Genomic DNA, 18,725 nt, shown 5'->3' on the forward strand with positions numbered 1-18,725 from the left:
TAAAATTCTGTACAGTAAGTGATTACGACTATGTTTTTGTGGCATAGATTTAATAACTTGTACCTGCAATCGTCCAGTAATTTCGGCCTTGTTGGTCGGTTTTGTCAAAGACCAAAGTCGTTATTGGTCCATACAACACTTTTATATGTCTATTCCAACACACATGTTTAGCTGCATGAAAAATGTTGAACTAAGCTTACTATACAATGTTGCATTTATTGCGCGTTGGTGATAAAGGCCAAACAGATTTAAAATCGGATCGGCCTTTTCGAGTAGTTCCGAGTTCGGGCTTACGTTTGAATGGCGTAGGATTGATTTAGGCCAGACTTTACTACACACATTTGTATTGTAAGTGTATCTTTGACTTTTTTAGGGTTTTGTAATGGTTTGTATCAAGTGTTTGGCCGGTACAGGTGGTTCAATGTCTGTTTGAACAGTAAAATATTTTTGGGTCTCACCTTTCCTAACTCCACTAGGTTCTTGAGCATAACAACTAATGTTATGCCGTTTCCCCAAATCAGTCTTCAAAAAATTTGCAGTGTTTCAGGCTTGGGTCCTTGTGGGGCGATAAACTTTCGTTTGTAGCAGACCAAATAGATAAAATGCAATTCTTCGTAATAACCCTGACAAAGTGACAACAATGTTGTACATGGAAGTTTACAACACAAACTGTACCCGATTTTGGTAATGCATTTTATAAATATGATTATAAAACGATCGATGCATCTTCTGTGTAAATAAGTTTTTGCCCAAGTGGCGACACTGTTAAGGTTTTGATTCCAATAGATGGCGCACTAAACCGCAGTGATGTAAACGTGGTTGGCGGAAACTTGGCCGAATGGTCTAGCGTTCCTGACCCATACACAGACAGGCATAAATACCTTCATCGGGATTCGTCTCAGGGAGCGTCCTCGCTTCGAATCCCGCAAAAAACTTTACCGAGTCATCCAGGGCCCCTGACCCATATAGGTAAAGCTCACAACAAATTTGGTTCTGGCTCATTACAACATGATTGGTGAGCGAATATAATGGTATTAATTTATCAACATTAGGTTTAGTGTAGGACAAAGTCAATATTATGATAACAGTTGGCTGAATTAATTATTTCGTTTGTCGTCAAGTAATTATTGATATTTTTGTAAAGCGCCCTAATTGTAATTACAAATCAAAGGGTGACTGGGTTCAACACAAAAATACTGATATAACACGACGACAGTCAAAATTTAAATCGAGTAGGATGGAGCTTTACTGCTCAAGTTGTTGAAACGAAAGTTGTTAAATTCGGCAATTGTGTGTTTAGGTTGGTGGAATAAAAAACGAACATATGTCTCGAGACCTGACAACGATTCCATACACATGTTCTGTGTTTCTTAGGATAAATCTTGGGCCTATGCTCTCACGTCAGGCATTATTAGCCTACGTTCGTACCGACAAAAGAAGTTGATGAAAAGGATTCCATTTGTTCTATAGCACGCGTTACCTGATATGACCGCACATGTCAGCTCAGCCCTTTCTCCAAAAAAACATTGGATAAACATTTAACGTCGACTGGTGTTGGTAAAAAAGTTTCCATATGAAAGAGGTTTGCGAAACAGCAGGTTGTATTAAGTCTGGCTTCTTTGATATCTAAAGCTTTTTAGTGTTTGTATTCCTTTTTTAATATTTGGAATGTATTGAAAGTGTTTAGGAAAGCATGAGTATCACTAGCAAACAAGCGAATCAAGCTATGTTTAATTATTTGTATAGTTGGACTTCTATAAACTGACAGAAGTCAATTATAAAAATTTAGTTATAACACCCGTTTTAAAGTCAGAATTTACTAAAATAAGAATTTATTAGTCTGTGTGACTTTCCGTTGCTGAGTTTGGAACATGCGCACGACAGGTAACTTGTACAGAGGCCGGCACACCAACCTTTAGAAAATCAGACAATAAGACAATAGAACAATAGTTTTTTTCCGCCGACCCTTTGTTCAGATCACGATGTTTTAAAAAAACGAAACTGTATTGACTTTGTTTGACTACTCGGTATAAGAACGGTAAAAATATTGTAGTTAACTTTGAGAGCTATATGTATATATTTCCAAATAATAAATCAATCATAGCCCACACGCACATGACCTAAAGCGCTTTCATTTAAGTTTGAGATGCACTGCTGTATCGCTGTTACTATAAACACATGTCAGCAGTGATTGTACTGAGGTAACTTGATACATTCCACCAATCTACTTCTACGCAATAAATCAGAAAGCCCAGTGGCTTATGACAACTAAGTAACTTATAATATGCAATATATGTATATCGGTAAACTCTAATAAGACCATTAAATATTTAATTGACCACTTTCTGACATATACAAAAACATTTCATCGACATGGTTTGGTTTGAGATTAGCTTTAAAGTACTGTCGCTCTGTGACAGAATACAAAGCGACATAACTACATTGAAGAGTCACCAAGCCAAATAACTGTATTATGGAGTGCAAAATATTGGATAGCATAATTGGTGGACAGCTATAGTTTTTTTTGAGATCGCCATGATAAAGTTAAAATGGTTCAAAAGATTAAAATATTAAGGAAGTGTGGGCTATAAACTTCACTGTTTTCCCCAAAACGCTCACAATTCAATTTGCCAGCACCGGGTTAAAGCAAAGAACTTAACTATAAGATTTTCATGTAAGTCCCAATTCAAATCATTCTTCAAAATATCATACGGTTAACTTTGTTGTTAAAATATTTTTTTCGGGTTTATGGATATTACAATCTGGTAGTGAGCCCCGGTCGTTGTAAACGGGTTACAAGTTATAGCAGTCGGGTCATTAAATGATCCTGCAGATTGAGATGTTTGACTTCGTATGGGATATTGACATAGGGTATTTACTTACCAGCAAAACTTCGGTTTCGCTGCAATTTATGGTGTAGACACTTTGCGACCTCGGTTTTAAAAATGGCCTTACATCCGCCTTCACTGAATTTGTGTCACGGGTTAAAAGTACCATAATATACTCCGGTGAAGTTTAACTACGAAAAGGCTCGGAATAAATCCAATTATAACGACTCAATGTAATTAAAAACATGTTGTAGATCATTTTGCAGTAATAAATGATTGTTTGTTGTTATTTGCATTTTAATACAAATTGTTTTATCATTTTTACTTGGTGTGGATGTAGTTTTGTACTACAGGAGTATGTGTAAACAGGCACTAGTCATGGAAATAATTGCCTTTGGTACATGTAACATACACTTTTGCATTTACCTTCGCCCTTTCGTCATTTTTATACACTTATGCATGTTTACATTTCAGAATTTACTAGCAGAATTTACACTAAAATTCATTGGCTGCTAAAATGAAAGACAAAAGGTTTGGGGTAGCCCTGTTGCTGCTGTTGTTACTGCTAGTTTCGTCTATTAATGGTAAAGTTATTTTATTTTTACTATAAAAACTTATCTTATAAACGGCCTTGATACGGTGTTTGTTGCACATGTCAAATATGAAAATACGAGAAAATGGCTAGACAGGCTTTGGGCAAATACCAAAATTGAACTTTGTTTTTAGGTCAGGTTTACGACATTTGTACATCATCTGCCGTTGACGACGCATCTGGATCTGTAACTTCACCAAACTACCCCAGTAACTATGGTGGCGATTTAAGTTGTTCCATCACAATCTCTGCAGCAGCTGGAAAAGTAAAAGCTTTTTTTAAGTTTTAATATAATGAGCCGACCACCATTTTATTTGAATACTACGTTAAAATTCAAGCATCATAAAACAATTAAGTAAATTTTACTTAATAATAAAAATATAACTAAACTTAAAAATAATTATTGTTGCACGTTTTAAACAATCAGCACAAATTTGTGTCCAAGAAGTAAAGGTTTGACAGGATCATAATCGTCCTTTGTGTGCTGATGCTTGAAAACTGAAAATTTGCTGCGTGGGGATGAAATTTTTTTTCGACATTAACGGAAGTGTTACATGAGTTGCTTATTTTTTGATGGGGCATGCTTAATTTTGATGAAAGTTTGGGCATGCTTAATTTTGATGAAATTTTGAAACATCATTTTTGTACTGTTACTTGAAAAAAAATTTGAAAGGTGATCAACATCGATTTTACGAACATGAACTTGGAATCACATGTTAGCTGCTCACACGATAACCTGAAAGTCTACGATGGAGACGTGCTGGTATGATTTTGTTCCAATGTGTTTGTTGAATTATGTCACATTTTATTTTTCCTTAACATGAGTTAATTACAGGGATTCGTATTTTGAAGAAGCACGAATAAGTAAAGTCAAGTATATTCCACTTTGCTGGCAATTGGTTTAATTTTTTAAGTCAAGTGTTATAAATATTTACACTTTTAAATATGTGTGTTGGTAAATTTGTCTTATTTGGTTTCAATACAGTACAGCAGCAGGGCATTTTGTGGGACAGAGGTACCAAGAGATTTTGTAGCCCACAATCCGACAGTGAGACTGGAATTCACTACAGATTTGACTGTTGTGGCTACTGGCTTTCGTGTTGCGTGGACAACATCGGGCAAGTTCAAATTATTTGGTATTTAGGCAATTAACGTCCAGACAAAACTTTTCATGTAGTGCTCATGGAGAATTCGGTCATAAAGCAAAATAATTAGGGTTAAAGTTCAACACAAGTTTGAGTAAAATTCCACTTTGGGGAATGTCCCGTTAACCTATCGACCCAACTAATTTATTTTCTTGAAATAAACCATTTTCAGACAAAATGTTTTTCCATCACATATTTAAACACATTAAATATGTGGAGACCTGTCTGAAAAGTCTGATTTTTCCCAAAAAATTTAACGTTGTCGCAAATCGAAGTAAAACTACAGCGGCATACTCCTTTGTCAAACCGAAATACTCAACATGTACGCTGTTTAGATGGCTGTGCTTCAGATTCGTTTACATGTTGGAATGGAGACTGCATACCTTTGAGTCAAAAATGTGACAACACAAGACAGTGTTCTGACGACAGTGACGAGATTGAATGTTGTAAGACGATACGTTTATAATTAGCTTGATGACATTTATGTCTTTTGTAAGCTAAATTCTACCACAAAATTTAAATCAAGTCTTTTTGTTGCATTGCATTTCTCGATTTACATTGTCATATAGTTACTTGTCCGATAACATGTTACACACATGAGGTAAGAGTTTAAACTTTTTTGTTTAGCACAAACTGTTTCTTCTAACGGAGTATGCGGTAAAGTTGCCACTGCTCCGGAATTTCTTTGGGCAAGTATATTTTACTGCATGGTAATAGACTTTACAATATTTTAACGTCCATGGGCTCCAATATTTTTGGTTTAATTTCAAGTTGTTGCCGGATACGTATAGTTTTGTTAGCCATATATTTTTGGGATATGTTTGCCTTTCAATTGGTTTAACTGCTGGTTATTTTTTGCACTTTATTGCACTCTTTTTTTGCTTTTTTTGCCTGATGTATGTTGTAAAAAAGTAACTTACATTTTGAAACTAAATTGAATCTGTCTATTTTCCAAACCAATTTTCTTAGGATCTTCGCATTGTTGGTGGTAACGACGCCAGTGACGGATCCTGGCCGTGGCAAGTTCGGTTAGACATCGGTTCGTCGCTTTGCGGAGGTTCAATTATAAACAGCAACTGGGTGGTAACAGCAGCTCACTGTACAGATAATACTTTGTAAGTACCAGTCAATGATTTTGCACATAGATATAACACTCTTTTTTAATCATCTGCTTACATATGTAACCGTCTAAATTCAGATTATTCCATTATAAAACTATTCATACGTGGCTATTAATATGTCAATTTTGTGGCAAAAACCTTCAGTAATCATTTTTTGTACACAAAGCCCCATTGTAATCTCAGATTAAATGGTTTAAAACTGTACACTTTTACTTAAAGTATGTTTATTTGCACATAGAAGTGATACTACGTTTGTAGTACAATGGTTTCAAAAGAAAGTTTTGCAACGGCCTGGTTGTTTTATGCGCTCGGAAACTTACATGCTTTCCTTGCTATGGTCAAAAATAGTTTTGGTAGATAAGTTAGTAGATAAATTGATCATAGTAGGTAAATTAATTTCATATTTCTTTCCAATACTCTGCAGAGCATCATCGATCACTGTCAAGGCCGGCATTATTACTGCTAACCAGGTATCTGGTTTTCAGAGTGTGGGTGTAACACAAATCATAAACCATCCAAGCTATAATACGTGAGTTCTCATATTAATCTAGTTAATGCAGTGCTTGCACAGAAGTCATCCAGAACCACGTGCACTCAATATATACGATTTCAGTATTTAACCGTAATTTTTTGACTTGAAAAGGTAAAATATACTGATTCTTTCTAACAAATTAAAATAATTTATAGCCTTTTCATACTTTCTATACAAACAGTGCGACGGCGCAAAACGATATTTCACTTTTGCAACTTGCCACCTCGCTTACATTTTCAACTTCGGTGAGGCCCATCTGCTTACCTGATGACTCAGCCACCTATCAAATACCAGCAGGAACAACCTGCATAACAAGCGGATTCGGAGATCTAGGTTTGATTTTTTTAGCGGGAATGTAATCCTTTAACACCAGAGATTATTCAAAATTAAACTGAACAAACAGTTTTAAAATTAAATTTGAGATAAAGATAAAGCTTATGGTTGGACCAAAAACCAAACTGGTAACTTGTCATACATTCTACAGAAACTGATTACGGTTTGGCAACCACGCTGCAACAGGTTCGGGTACCGATTGTTGATCAAACGCAGTGCTCGAACGCGTACGGCAACATATTGGACACCCACGTGTGTGCTGGAGATTTTACCAACGGGGGTGTTGATTCTTGTCAGGTGATCATGAATAGCGCCTATAAACTAACACATTAAAATTAAGGTTGAAAAAAAGGGCGAAAATTTGTAACTCACAAGTTTCTGTTTTATTTTTTTGCGCTTGTTCCCAGAAAGGTTAGCAGATGTAAGGCAATGCAACTATAGTTTTTTTTTGAATATACTGAAATTATTAATCGATTTTATGTTTTAAATTGTATTGTTTAAATGGATGGTGTACTGAGAAACGCGTAGACCTCACAAATATAGAAAAGCGATTTTGCAATAATACACATACAGCTGTACTTTTGTGGGGAAAAGCTACTTAAGAAACAATCAGCTTGTTGTGGTTTTTATGTCAATATTTTTTTGGCAAACTTACATACTTTAAAATTTATTTTTTAGGTAAATTCAACTCAAAAATGCACATAAAATATGTAAACAGTTACTTATTTATAACAGGGAGACTCTGGTGGCCCGCTGGTTTGTTACATCAACGAAGTCCAATGGTTTCTAATCGGAGTAACATCTAGAGGTACTGGTTGCGCACAGCCTGAATTTCCTGGAGTCTACACACGTGTATCCAAGTTTGCGGAATGGATCACACAAAGTACGCAACGAAGTCAATAAGTTTCGTTGTATAAACATTTTTTACCGGACACAAACTTTACACTTATCCCACACCAGGACGTGAAATATGATAGTCATAATTTAATGTAAGAAATCAATCGAGTGTTAATTTCCTTCTCTTTTTGCAAAAGAATTAAAAGCACCTTGCGTATATTAGGAAGCGCCAATCAGGCATTTCTAAACATTTATGTGAGCCATCCAGTTAAAGTTTTTAAAGTGTGTCAAAAAAAGAACTTAATCAGGCATTTGTCAAAACTTCACAAAACCTTTTGCAGATGCTGGTACAACCACAGATCCAAGTGTTTCAAATGATGGTAAGTCTTAAATGTTCCTACAATAAACGACATATGTTCATTTGTGCAAACTGTCTTTAAAAGAATTTCGTTTTAAAATAGCAGCTAAAACCTTAACTGGTGTTTGTAATTATCAGCTTAAATGCAGCTGGTTTTGAGCGGGTGTATACGTTTTCTTGTGTTACAGAATGTGGCAGCAATGTGGTTTTGACAGCGACAAGCGGCAGTGTTACTTCACCCGGTTACCCATCACTATATGCCCCATCCCTTTCATGTGTGTGGACGATTGAAACCACTGCCGACAAGGTTTGTGTAAAGACGTTGCACAAGGTTTCGACAAAAAAATTGTTATATCAAACCTTTTTTTCGCCAGGTTATAGAAGTGGAATTTGTGGTACTAGATATCGAAAACCATGCCACCTGTACTTTCGATAAACTTAAAGTCTTTGATGGAGCTGAGCAAGTAAGTTTTATGGAAAACCAGTAATTACACATACTTTCATGATCATAAGTTTTTCTGCAAACATAATGGACACCATTTAATGCTTTACTTGCAAACAAAATTACAGTCGGTGCACATCAGTAAGAATCTGTTGAGAAGAATTTTAATGAGTTTAGAAATCAACTAAAACTGGCAAATCTGTGTGTTGATATAACACTATTTCCTATATTATGTTAACTCATCATTATTATGGGGGACAATGGCCCTGATTTAAAACTTTATTAACGTCACGCATTATCATCTAGGCCAATGGTTCTCAACCAGGGCCCATGCCTATTTTGAGTTTTTTGCGATTACGGATTTTTGTTTTGTTTATTCTATTCGACCTGTTTAAAGTCCAAATTAGTACCGAATTTCAACACGAGATTGCCATTTACATTTTTTAAGGGGGCCACAGGTCCTGTAGGGTTACTTGAAGAGGGCCACGAGGTCCAAAACTTACTTTTAGGGGGACATGGCCCATGAAAGGTTGAGAACCACTGATCTAGGCAAATTACTCATTTGCAATCATGCGTCTTAACTGTTGTTCTTCTTTTTTAGTACACAGGAGTGGATTTTTGCGGAACAAATGAGCCAAAAAAGTTTGCGGCTTTATCAACTTCGGTTAGAATCGAATTTGTCTCCGACAACACATTAAGCGGAGCTGGATTTCTTATTCGTTGGCAGTCCATAGGTATTATTTTCTGCTAATAACGCTGAATGTTAGAAAAATAACCAGAATGTGAATTTTAGAATTATTTTTTTCTTTTACTAACTTACTTTTTACTATGTTTCAAAATGTTGTCGACTACCAGCAAAACATTTTTGTAAATGTTATTCGGTCTTATTGCTGTGTTAAAATATAAGTAATAGTAAATGTAATGATTGTTTCGCACATTTAGAAGTAGTACAAAACCGCTAAAATCACATTGGTTATCTTATTGTTGACAAACACTAGGAAATTTTCTCTAATTTTGCAAGTTGTACTTTCCTTAAAAATTTGTCGACAATTAGTGTTTCGCACTTGTACACACTAGTGGTTGCTAAATAAGCGTGTGTGCTTGCAGATCGTTGTGATTCGTCTCAATTTGCATGCTGGAGTGGAGAATGTATCTCTGCCACCAATCGTTGCGATGGCATACGGCATTGTACGGACGATAGCGACGAAATAACCTGTGGTAGGTTTTACATTATTTCCGTTTACGATTCGTGTTACAACTTTTATTTTTTTGCTCTGTCTTGCAGTCCAAACTCCAGCAAATGACGATGAATGTGGAAAAGTTTTGACCGCTCCAGGCTTTACATGGGTAAATTTATTTTCTTTTAAAATTCCAAATGTTTTATTCTTTTTAAAATTGGAACGTATTTACGACATCACCTAGGCGGTAGCATTCACATTTGTTTCAATCAACGTGTGTGATACGTAAAATTTTTGTGAGTTGTTTCCAATTCTTTATTATAGTATAATTAATTATTGTCTATAAAAAACAATGTCTGTTGATATCATCGTTTTGGTCTCGCCTTTTGTACTAGCTATCACATTTCAAGACATAAATGTTCGAAAATGCGAGTAACTGCACTTGTCTGCTGGCAACTGGTATTGAAACTTAATTAGTAAAACTATAAACCAAAAAAAAAAATTTTAAAACTTTGGAAAATGTAGATAGGTACAAGGTCGGTTAAAGAGCAAGTAACTAAGTTGGAAAAAATATATATAGTAATTTTAGTTACAAATACCTCACCGAAACACCCAGTACGTCAAGAGGCCTCTTCTCTTATCACTTGTGTTCTTTGCTCTACAAGTCGTTTTTGATACACTTTTGTTTTTTGTGATTTATATTTGCTTTACCGAATGGGCAATCTTCCCTCTTTTCTTCATATTTGCGACAGCAACAGAATTGTTGGTGGCAACATAGTTGAAGTGGGGTAATGGCCATGAATGTCAAAGTATTTTTTCTCCTACTATCTAGGCGTTAATGCACTTTGCACCACAAATCGTTTTTGATAAAGTTTTGTTTTGTGTGATTTTTATTTTATCTGCATTTTCGCGACAGAATCACAGAATCGTTGGTGGCAACGAGGCAGTACAGGGGTCCTGGCCATGGCAAGCGGCACTTCTATCGCTCAGTGGAACAGAGCCTTTTTGTGGAGGTTCTCTCATATTTAGAGATTGGGTTTTAACTGCTGCCCATTGTGCCGAAGACCGAACTACCACTTCCTTGTGAGTAATTGGCAGTAAACACAACACATTTTACTTCGCAGCTTCATCAACCGTGGTTAAAATCGAATTCGAAATTGGCAGCAAAATCCAAGACATTTTACTGCGCAGACATATAAGGGTGAAATTATTTTTTATAAATTTCAAAACTTGTTTTCGGAAAACATCGGCTGGTGACTTATAAACTACTTCGATGTTAAGGTTTTACAACGATCCCAAATACAACAAAAACCTAAATGAGGGCTTATGTGTAGCAAAAAATGCGTGCGCAAACGCTTCCGACATTGTCAAAACGATTGCAAACTAGTAAAACATATTTGTTCTCACTCAATTATAAAAGCTTGCGTTTTCTAATTGGGTTACGCCTTTTTTCGGTTCTGCTGCAATAACGGGCTGTCAGTACCCAAATTAACTTGTAATAAAAGAGTAAAACGATAAAAGGGCAAGCAGCGCAGATATACAGTCTCGACACAACCACCGCTCAACACCAACTCCAACTCCAACTTCCGGCTTATCAGCCGCGTGGGGTCACGTCCCCTCTACAATTCGTTACAGCGAACACGACATAGAAATATGTTATGACGTCATAAATAGGTGACAAAATAAAAACGTAACACACTTCCCCCGCTACATGTTGTTGTGCCCCCTGGTACAACGCTAAGCAACAAACAGTATAATGCATGAAGATAAACCCATGACACTGATAACAAGAAATTTTGTGTCCGAATGAACTGACATAAACGTTTGATACAGGTGTAAACATAAAGTGAAAAATAGTGAAAGCAACTTAAGTGCATAGTAAACAAACAAAGAAAGAGTGTAAGGCAATAAACAAGAAACAATATGTACTAATTTTATATTAAATAACGAATTGAAACAAAACAAGCGTGAGAGAAACAAAACAAATGTGCAACAAAACAAAACAACTTTTTTCATGAAGTGAAACATATTATTGGAAACACATCAGAATGTAATCTGTAACAAATACAAGATTGGACAGAACAAGTGAAAATACAACGTTCCCGCTAATACTAAGCAATAACACACAACAAAACATTGAGCATCGTATGTGTCAAGTATAGCAGCACACATGTACGGCGCTCAAATCAATACACGAATCATTTGTTCTTTGGCTGCGTATCTAATCGGGGGCTGGGTAAAATCGTAGCTGTCGTGTCTGACGACTCGGTCGTTATTTATATGTCTGCCGTGCCCTGTAACGCCCAGGGTGTTGTAAAATAGGAGTCGATTGTCCTGTACCTTTTTCAATTACTTTTTCGAGTGCGTCGCTTTCTTGCTTCTGATGCAATGCCTTCTGGGGAACCCAAAGTTCGCTAAGCCGCTTTTGTTGTTCATTATTTCCCAAACACGGTTTGTTTTCAACTCTTGTGTCTGTCACATACTCGGCTGCTGCAATATCGTCAAAACACGCTTTCATGCTCTTCTCGATCACTTGCGTTGATTCGGGAAGCGTAACGTCAGAGTGTAGCGGGCACGGAACTGATAGTTCGGCTTTTAGACGAATAACAATTGGTTCATTTCCGGACAGCGTCATCAACTTGTAGTTTACCACACAATTTTGGTTCTGTAGAAAATCCATGCCTAGTATGCACTCCTCTTTCCCGTTGCTGTTAATCCTATGCGTTAGTGTATCTTGACGCTTTACCTCGGGCTCCTGACAGTGATAAGGGAACGGTATCGTTTGTTGGGCACTTCTTTGCAAGTTCCAATCCTGTATACGTGGTCTTCTTTGACTGCAATTTCTCACAAAATGACCCTCGCCATTACAGTTATAGCACCGACGAGAGAGAGAGTTATAGCACCGACTCTCATTTCGCATATCGTTTATTTCAAATCGCAGTTGTTTGATTGCCTCAGCCAAGTGTTTTAACTGATCGGTGACTGGGTCAACTTCAGGCTTCAGCTGGGCAACATCGAAGTCCCGCGTCTTTTCGCTGTTCACAATAAAATCGTCCGCGTTGATTACTCGACGCAACGCTTCTCTGAAGCTTGGTTCTTCCTTCGAGCAATTTTCTCGCCCTACGGCCAGTAAGCAAAGAAGTGTACAGCATTGCATTCCTTAGTTTGTTGTCCTCTGGAAATGCTTGGTTTCCAAGCGCCACAAGAGCCGACACAAAATCTCGGTTGGTTTCATCCACTGTTTGTGTGCGTCTCGCCAGCCTTAGCCTTGCCCTAATCTTCGTATAATTGCATGCGGCAACGACAGTGGCTCGTTTCTTTAACTCCTCATAAGCCACAACATACAGGTTTTCATTTTCAGTTTCTAGAATGTCAAACCTGAGAGCAAATGGTAGTGCCAACAAAAATACACGTCGTTTTGCAGCTTCGTTTACCTCAACGCTTTCACAAAAAGATTCGAAGTTGTTTATAAAAGTTCTAATATCACTTCCTGTATCGAACTTGGGAGGATGTGAAAAGAAATTCATCTTTCTGACAACAGCAAATTTTCTGTTACGCCTTTTTTCGGTTCTGTTGCAATAAGGGGCTGTCAGTAGCCAAATTAACTTGTAATAAAAGAGTAAAACGATAAAAAGGCAAGCAGCGCAGATATACAGTCTCGACACAACCACCGCTCAACACCAACTCCAACTCCAACTTCCGGCTTCTTAGCCGCGTGGGGCCACGTCCCCTCTACAATTCGTTACAGCGAACACGACATAGAAATATGTTATGACGTCATAAATAGGTGACATAATAAAAACGTAACAATTGCAATGTAAAACGAAAAAAAAATATGAAGAATTGTATGCCTACTAACTATGAAAAATCTTTAAAGCTTCAGTACCACCGTCGACATAAAAGTGGAAGTGGGCAAACACACTCTTGTCGGCTCTGCCAGGCAATCATCCGATGTTTCTTTTGTCTGTTTACACCCATCATACGTGGGGTAAGTTCACTGGATAATATTACGAAAGGTTACAGACCAAGGCCTAAACCAAACGCAAATGTTTAAACTAAAGAATATCTTTAAATTTTTTTTAGTTCATTTTTAGCGGTTATATTTTGAAATTCGATTTATAACACCCGCAAAGCTGATAAAAATAGGTATAAAATTTCAAAAAGTTGCTAAAAGCGTTAACCTCATTATTGTGTGCTGGAATATAAAGATCGTATTTTGGTGTTACTCGATATTTTTCTGGATAATAGTGCGATAGAGACTATAGGTTTAGAACTAAACTTGGTGACCATTTTTCGATGCAGGACAACTACTGGTTTTGACATCGCGCTACTCAGATTACAAACTTCCATTGTATATGACGACTTTGTTCGCCCTGTCTGTATTCCTACCCCAAATCATGTGGTAGATTCTGCAAATATGGCGATAGCGACAGGATGGGGTACTTTGCGTAAGTCCATGCCATATACTCCTAGATTTAATACTTAAACTTTTCAACTAAGCAATCGTAAAATATGAGTTTATAGTAAAAACACATAGCCTATGTAAACTTAGTTGCAATAAAAAACAAAACAAAATCCGATCACATTTTTTGAAATACGTTTGATATATGTTTTTAACGTCCACGTTATTTAGTTGTTTAAAATGTACCAATGTTCTCTGCAGATTCAGGTGGAGATGCACCATCTTCACTTTATCAAGTACGCCTTCCGATCGTTGATGTATCTACCTGCAACACAGCTTACACTTCGTTTGACATAACCTCCTCCCAAGTGTGTGCTGGGGATACAGTGAACGGGGGCGTGGACACTTGCCAGGTATACGAAATCATTATACTTACTTCCACTTAACAAATGTCGAAGTAAGGACATGCAAGTACCAAAAAACGCCGCGATAAAGTTCATATCTTCACAAGATAAAACGCATAGATCGAACTAATTTGTTTTTAGAATACCTGAACTTTAAGAGCAATACGTTTCATTTGATGGACTTCAAAATATAGGTGAATTCATTTCGCTTGGTAAAACAACACATAGCGACACAACTACACTGAACAATCCCAAAGCTGGAAATTTCTGGGTGACCCTCAAGGCCTAAACCGCCATAGGTCGTACAATATTGGAGGGTGTAATTGGTGGATCATGACTAAGCGCGCTGCAGCTACACCGCATTATGAAGCGTGAAGTTACAAAGGCGTTGTCTAACTTGTTGCCTTACAAAAGCGTTCCAGTTACATCCACTGCTTGAGCTTTTTATTCAACACTCAACATGCATAATTGCCAGACATAAAAAATAGGAAGTTTTGTGTTATTATATCGCAGTTTAAACATAAAACATAAAAACATAAAAAATAGGAAGTTTTATGTTATTATATCACAGTTTTGGCACGTTCAACAATAATGTTTTCTTGGTGCATCACAGGGAGACTCTGGTGGTCCACTCGTATCTTTAGCCGACGAGACTTCATGGTATGTGGTGGGAATCACCTCATTCGGTTCAGGGTGCGCCGATTCCTCTTTTCCTGGTGTCTACACAAGAGTATCCTCCTATAAATCCTGGATAGATGGTGAGACTGTACTTTTGATGTAAAGTTCATGACATCTTGCAGGCATGATTTTGTAGGTTCAGACAGTTCTGCAAGCGAATGTAAACAAAAGATTTGGTAAAATCAGTTTCTATTAAATTTTTCTAAAAATGTAATGGGTATTGTTCGTCTAAACTTTTTTGTAATATGAAACCATTTTTACAATAATTTAATAGTCCTACACAAAAAGTATAAAATTCAAACTTGAAAGGCAGAAAGAATAATGTAGAAAGAATTTCAATGTTGTCGAACGTAATAAAGAGAGATTTTTTTTGAAAAAAAAACATGTCCAAACAAGGTATTATAAAAAAGGTTAATTATTTTTTAATAAGATATTGTTTTTGTTTTTAGAAACAATTGAATCCAGCAGTGGTCGACAGAGGTCTGGATATTACGCTATGATGTGTTCTCTATTCTTGACCTTGGTTCTGGTGATCCAAAGATTTTAACGTGCACAGAAAGACTTTTTATTTCATGTGTCTTGGTTCTTGCCGTTTATGAAAGAGTCATTTAATTTAAGTGATTATTGCACTACAATAGTTAAAATATGCATAGATACCACGCTTTACAAGCGTAAGCCTAAAGTATGATTAGATTGATTTCGGTTTTAATCGTTTTTCGATTTGCGTCTTTTTAATAAGTCTATTCTTAAGATGCACTTAGTTTGTGGCTTTTTAACCTGGCCGACAACTTATATCAATTGATTTACATGAAAATGGTGTAAAATGAGGCCAGGGTTATCAACGCTAATGTATGTCATATTATGTACAAAGTATAGTATTTAATGTGCGTAGAAGTTTTTTTTTAAAGTAAAAGAGTAAATTTAAACTATGATTTGTTTCCCTAAAATTTACCAATTGTTTATCAGTTGTTTATTGGTGCTTATTAGTTATTACAATATATAGTTTTTTCACTGAAATAAAACTTGTTTTTACTCTCTGTAACATACTGTCTTCTTTTGTTTTCCAGCAACATATTAATATAGAAAATATTCTTGGCATTTTTTATTTTTTATTATAGTTTTGATCATGTCACATTTCACCAATTTTTCGGCCAAGATAATCCAATTTTTACGAGAGTAGGTACTTTTTAAGCAACTGTTTCTCCTAAAAACGAAATAGACTGTTCAAGAGCTCTTAATAAAATAAATATGTGGATAGTGTCAGTTCGGAAAAGTGTCAACCCGTTTAAAAAACTAATTTTTGTTTTTAAAAAAATTCCCTTGGTTGTCTCTTTCCATTAAATAAGTTTTATTACATTGAAGAATATTACACACTGAACAAATCGCTAAAGTATGATTTTAAGTAAAATTTTGAACCTGAAATTTGCAACAGAAAGAAGTGCTTTATATAACTGCCTTTGGGGCAAAAATCAAGCGCCAAACTAAACACTTTCATTAAATGGCGAGGAAATATGCGTGTGCATGAATATAATACAAACAAACATGAAATCGCTAAATGAAAATGCTCACAAGTACAGTATAATTTGAATACATTTTTTTAACTGAGATTTGCAACACAAACAAATACACAATGGTAAATATCAGGAGATATTTCAGAAAAAATTAACCCATCAACACGGTTAAAGATAAAAATCTGCCTATTTGTTTATTTGCTGTAAACTAACACAGCTTTACGCATGATTAAAGCCGAAATATAAAGCAATCAAAATATTAGAAATTATCTGAAAATAACTGCAGCCAATGCATGGGGATCCTGAAGTCGTTTTACCAGCACTTGACCCATCAGTGGTAGACATAGAAGTACTTGGCGACGACGTACTGCTTGGAACGTTTGCAGTGGGAGGCTCGGTAGATAATTGGACATTAGAACTTGTTAAAGTTGAAGTATTTGTCGGAAGTATGGTGGAGGGAGTAGCCGTTGCTTGACCTGAAACTGGAGTAATGGTGCCTGTTGACCCTGTCGAAGTAACTCCAGAAAAAAATGTTGAAACATTTAAAAAGTGAATGTTTAGTCTGTTTCACAAAAACATGAACAAAGCATCAATCCTTTCTTTAAATCAACAGAAATATACATTTCGACTTGAATAAACAGGGGTCATCAGTTTCTGTAAAAACAAACATGTAGTAGCCAAAACTGTCAAAATAAATTGTAAAAAGTGGATAAAAAAGAAAAAAAGTGAATGATAAAGTCTTTTGGACCTGCACAGCACAAAAAGCGACTAGCGACTGACAACAAGCGAAACGAGAAAAATGAGACGTAACGTAATTGATAAGCAATGATAAAACGCGGAGGGAAGTGATAAACCCAAAGGCGTAAAAAAACTAAAACAAGACAAATCTTTTGGAAATTTATGAGGATATATGGCGTAGTAAGGTAATTGCTGATTGTTTGTTCCACGCCTCTTATTTTAGTTTTGTTTTTCCACGCCTTTGGGTTGATCACTTCCCTCCACGTTTTATCATGCCTCATCAGTTACGTCTTTGTCTCGTGCCGCTTGTTGTCTCTAGTCGTTTTTTGCCCCTGTGCTTGCCAGGTGTTTATTTTAGTTTTAGTTTTTTTAAAGATTTGTTTCGTATTTTACTTTTTACAACTTTATTTAAACAGTTTAGGCTACTACATGTTTGGTTTTTCAGAAACTGATGATGCCTGTTTATTCAAGGCGAAAAATAACATACGTTTCTTTTGATTTAAAGAAGAAATTTATGCCTTTTCCCTGTTTTTGTGAAACAGTCTAAATCTAAATATTCAACTGATCCGAAGCAACAATTTTTATTTTTATTTTTGATTGTCTGCGGGAGATTCCTTAAATAACAAAAGTGTTTCAGCTATTTGTAAAGTGATGTTCATATTGAAAAAAATTAATGGTGGTAAAATAATAAAAAAGTTTTTTCCAAGAAAGACGGACATTTTGGAGCATAAGTTTATGAAACACTTTGACAGTTTAAACAAAGTTTTGTCCATAGTTTAACTTGCAACAATACATTTACAAAAAAACTCAAATCTTTCAGCAAGCACTCTCAGCAATAAAATGACTGCCATTTTTATATATTTACGTGGCGACGCACAAGCGTAGCCGAACAGCTACATATAACGTTCATCAAAGTCCATAGAAAACACAAATTGTCTAACCCATTGTAACACGATAAAGCCCATGCTAAAAATAAATAAAACACTAATGTAATTATTGTTTTTACAGTTTATTACTTTTATAGGATTAGTTTCCGACACCACAATATCATATATTTCTTGAATATTTACAGAATATTCTTATTCTTCTGAATACCAGTAGTAACTAATCAAAAATATATGATTTAATATTTTTACAATTGGGAAAATTGATACTGAGCCGAATTAAGTTTGAATTATTGTTGGTTCGACCCTATAGCACGGTCCAAAACGAAAAAAAAATTGAAAACAAAATTTTTGTTTCGGAATTTTGTTTCGAATTTTTTTGATTTGCGCATGGTGACGCTAGAGGACTGTGGAGTGTTGCATTATTGTTTGTACTGACTGGGCTCTAATTATACGATCGTAAATCATTTTTATTAAATAAAAAGTTACTTTTTCAAGTTAAGATTTCAAAATTAAATTTCGTTTCGAATAACGTTTGCAAAACGAAATTTTGTTTTCATGCTGCGTTTAAAAACGGAAATACAAGTTAGTTTGGGTTCCACCGAGAAATTAGTTAAATTTTGCAATATTAGTGGAAACAAATGAAATTGTAACATAATTATTTGGCAATTACGATATTCTAGAGTTGTTTAGCGCGACTCTAAAGTATGATGATTTTATTTGTGAAGAAAACAGTTCATTT

At 35.8% G+C, this 18,725-nt stretch overlaps 1 protein-coding gene and 1 pseudogene across 1 annotated transcript; one reads left to right on the forward strand and one right to left on the reverse strand.

The window, feature by feature from the left end:
- The first annotated feature begins 3,206 nt into the window (after window positions 1-3,206).
- Window positions 3,207-16,836, forward strand: LOC145222687 (transmembrane protease serine 9-like). Its single transcript, XM_080088868.1, has 23 exons — window positions 3,207-3,225; window positions 3,555-3,685; window positions 4,094-4,183; window positions 4,406-4,538; window positions 4,901-5,011; window positions 5,135-5,166; window positions 5,535-5,680; window positions 6,400-6,551; window positions 6,703-6,848; window positions 7,287-7,434; window positions 7,730-7,768; window positions 7,935-8,053; window positions 8,121-8,210; window positions 8,790-8,922; window positions 9,296-9,406; window positions 9,474-9,535; window positions 10,283-10,449; window positions 13,244-13,354; window positions 13,669-13,814; window positions 14,030-14,181; window positions 14,786-14,930; window positions 15,300-15,379; window positions 16,648-16,836. Exons 1-23 carry the CDS (start codon window positions 3,207-3,209, stop codon window positions 16,834-16,836), a joined length of 2,652 nt encoding a protein of 883 aa, XP_079944994.1.
- LOC145223862 (uncharacterized) lies at window positions 11,404-12,893 on the reverse strand (annotated as a pseudogene).
- Window positions 16,837-18,725: the final 1,889 nt, after the last annotated feature.

The sequence above is a fragment of the Phallusia mammillata genome, chromosome 4 (assembly GCF_965637545.1).
Source record: "Phallusia mammillata chromosome 4, kaPhaMamm4.hap1.1, whole genome shotgun sequence".
Lineage (NCBI taxonomy): Eukaryota > Metazoa > Chordata > Ascidiacea > Phlebobranchia > Ascidiidae > Phallusia > Phallusia mammillata.

What these genes read in the sequence shown, in the direction of transcription:
- LOC145222687 (XM_080088868.1), top strand. An exon ending in CACTGTACAGATAATACTTT is followed by an intron (nt 5,681 to 6,399) that starts GTAAGTACCAGT and finishes CTATACAAACAG; the next exon opens with TGCGACGGCGCAAAACGATA. An exon ending in TAGCGACGAAATAACCTGTG is followed by an intron (nt 9,407 to 9,473) that starts GTAGGTTTTACA and finishes TCTGTCTTGCAG; the next exon opens with TCCAAACTCCAGCAAATGAC.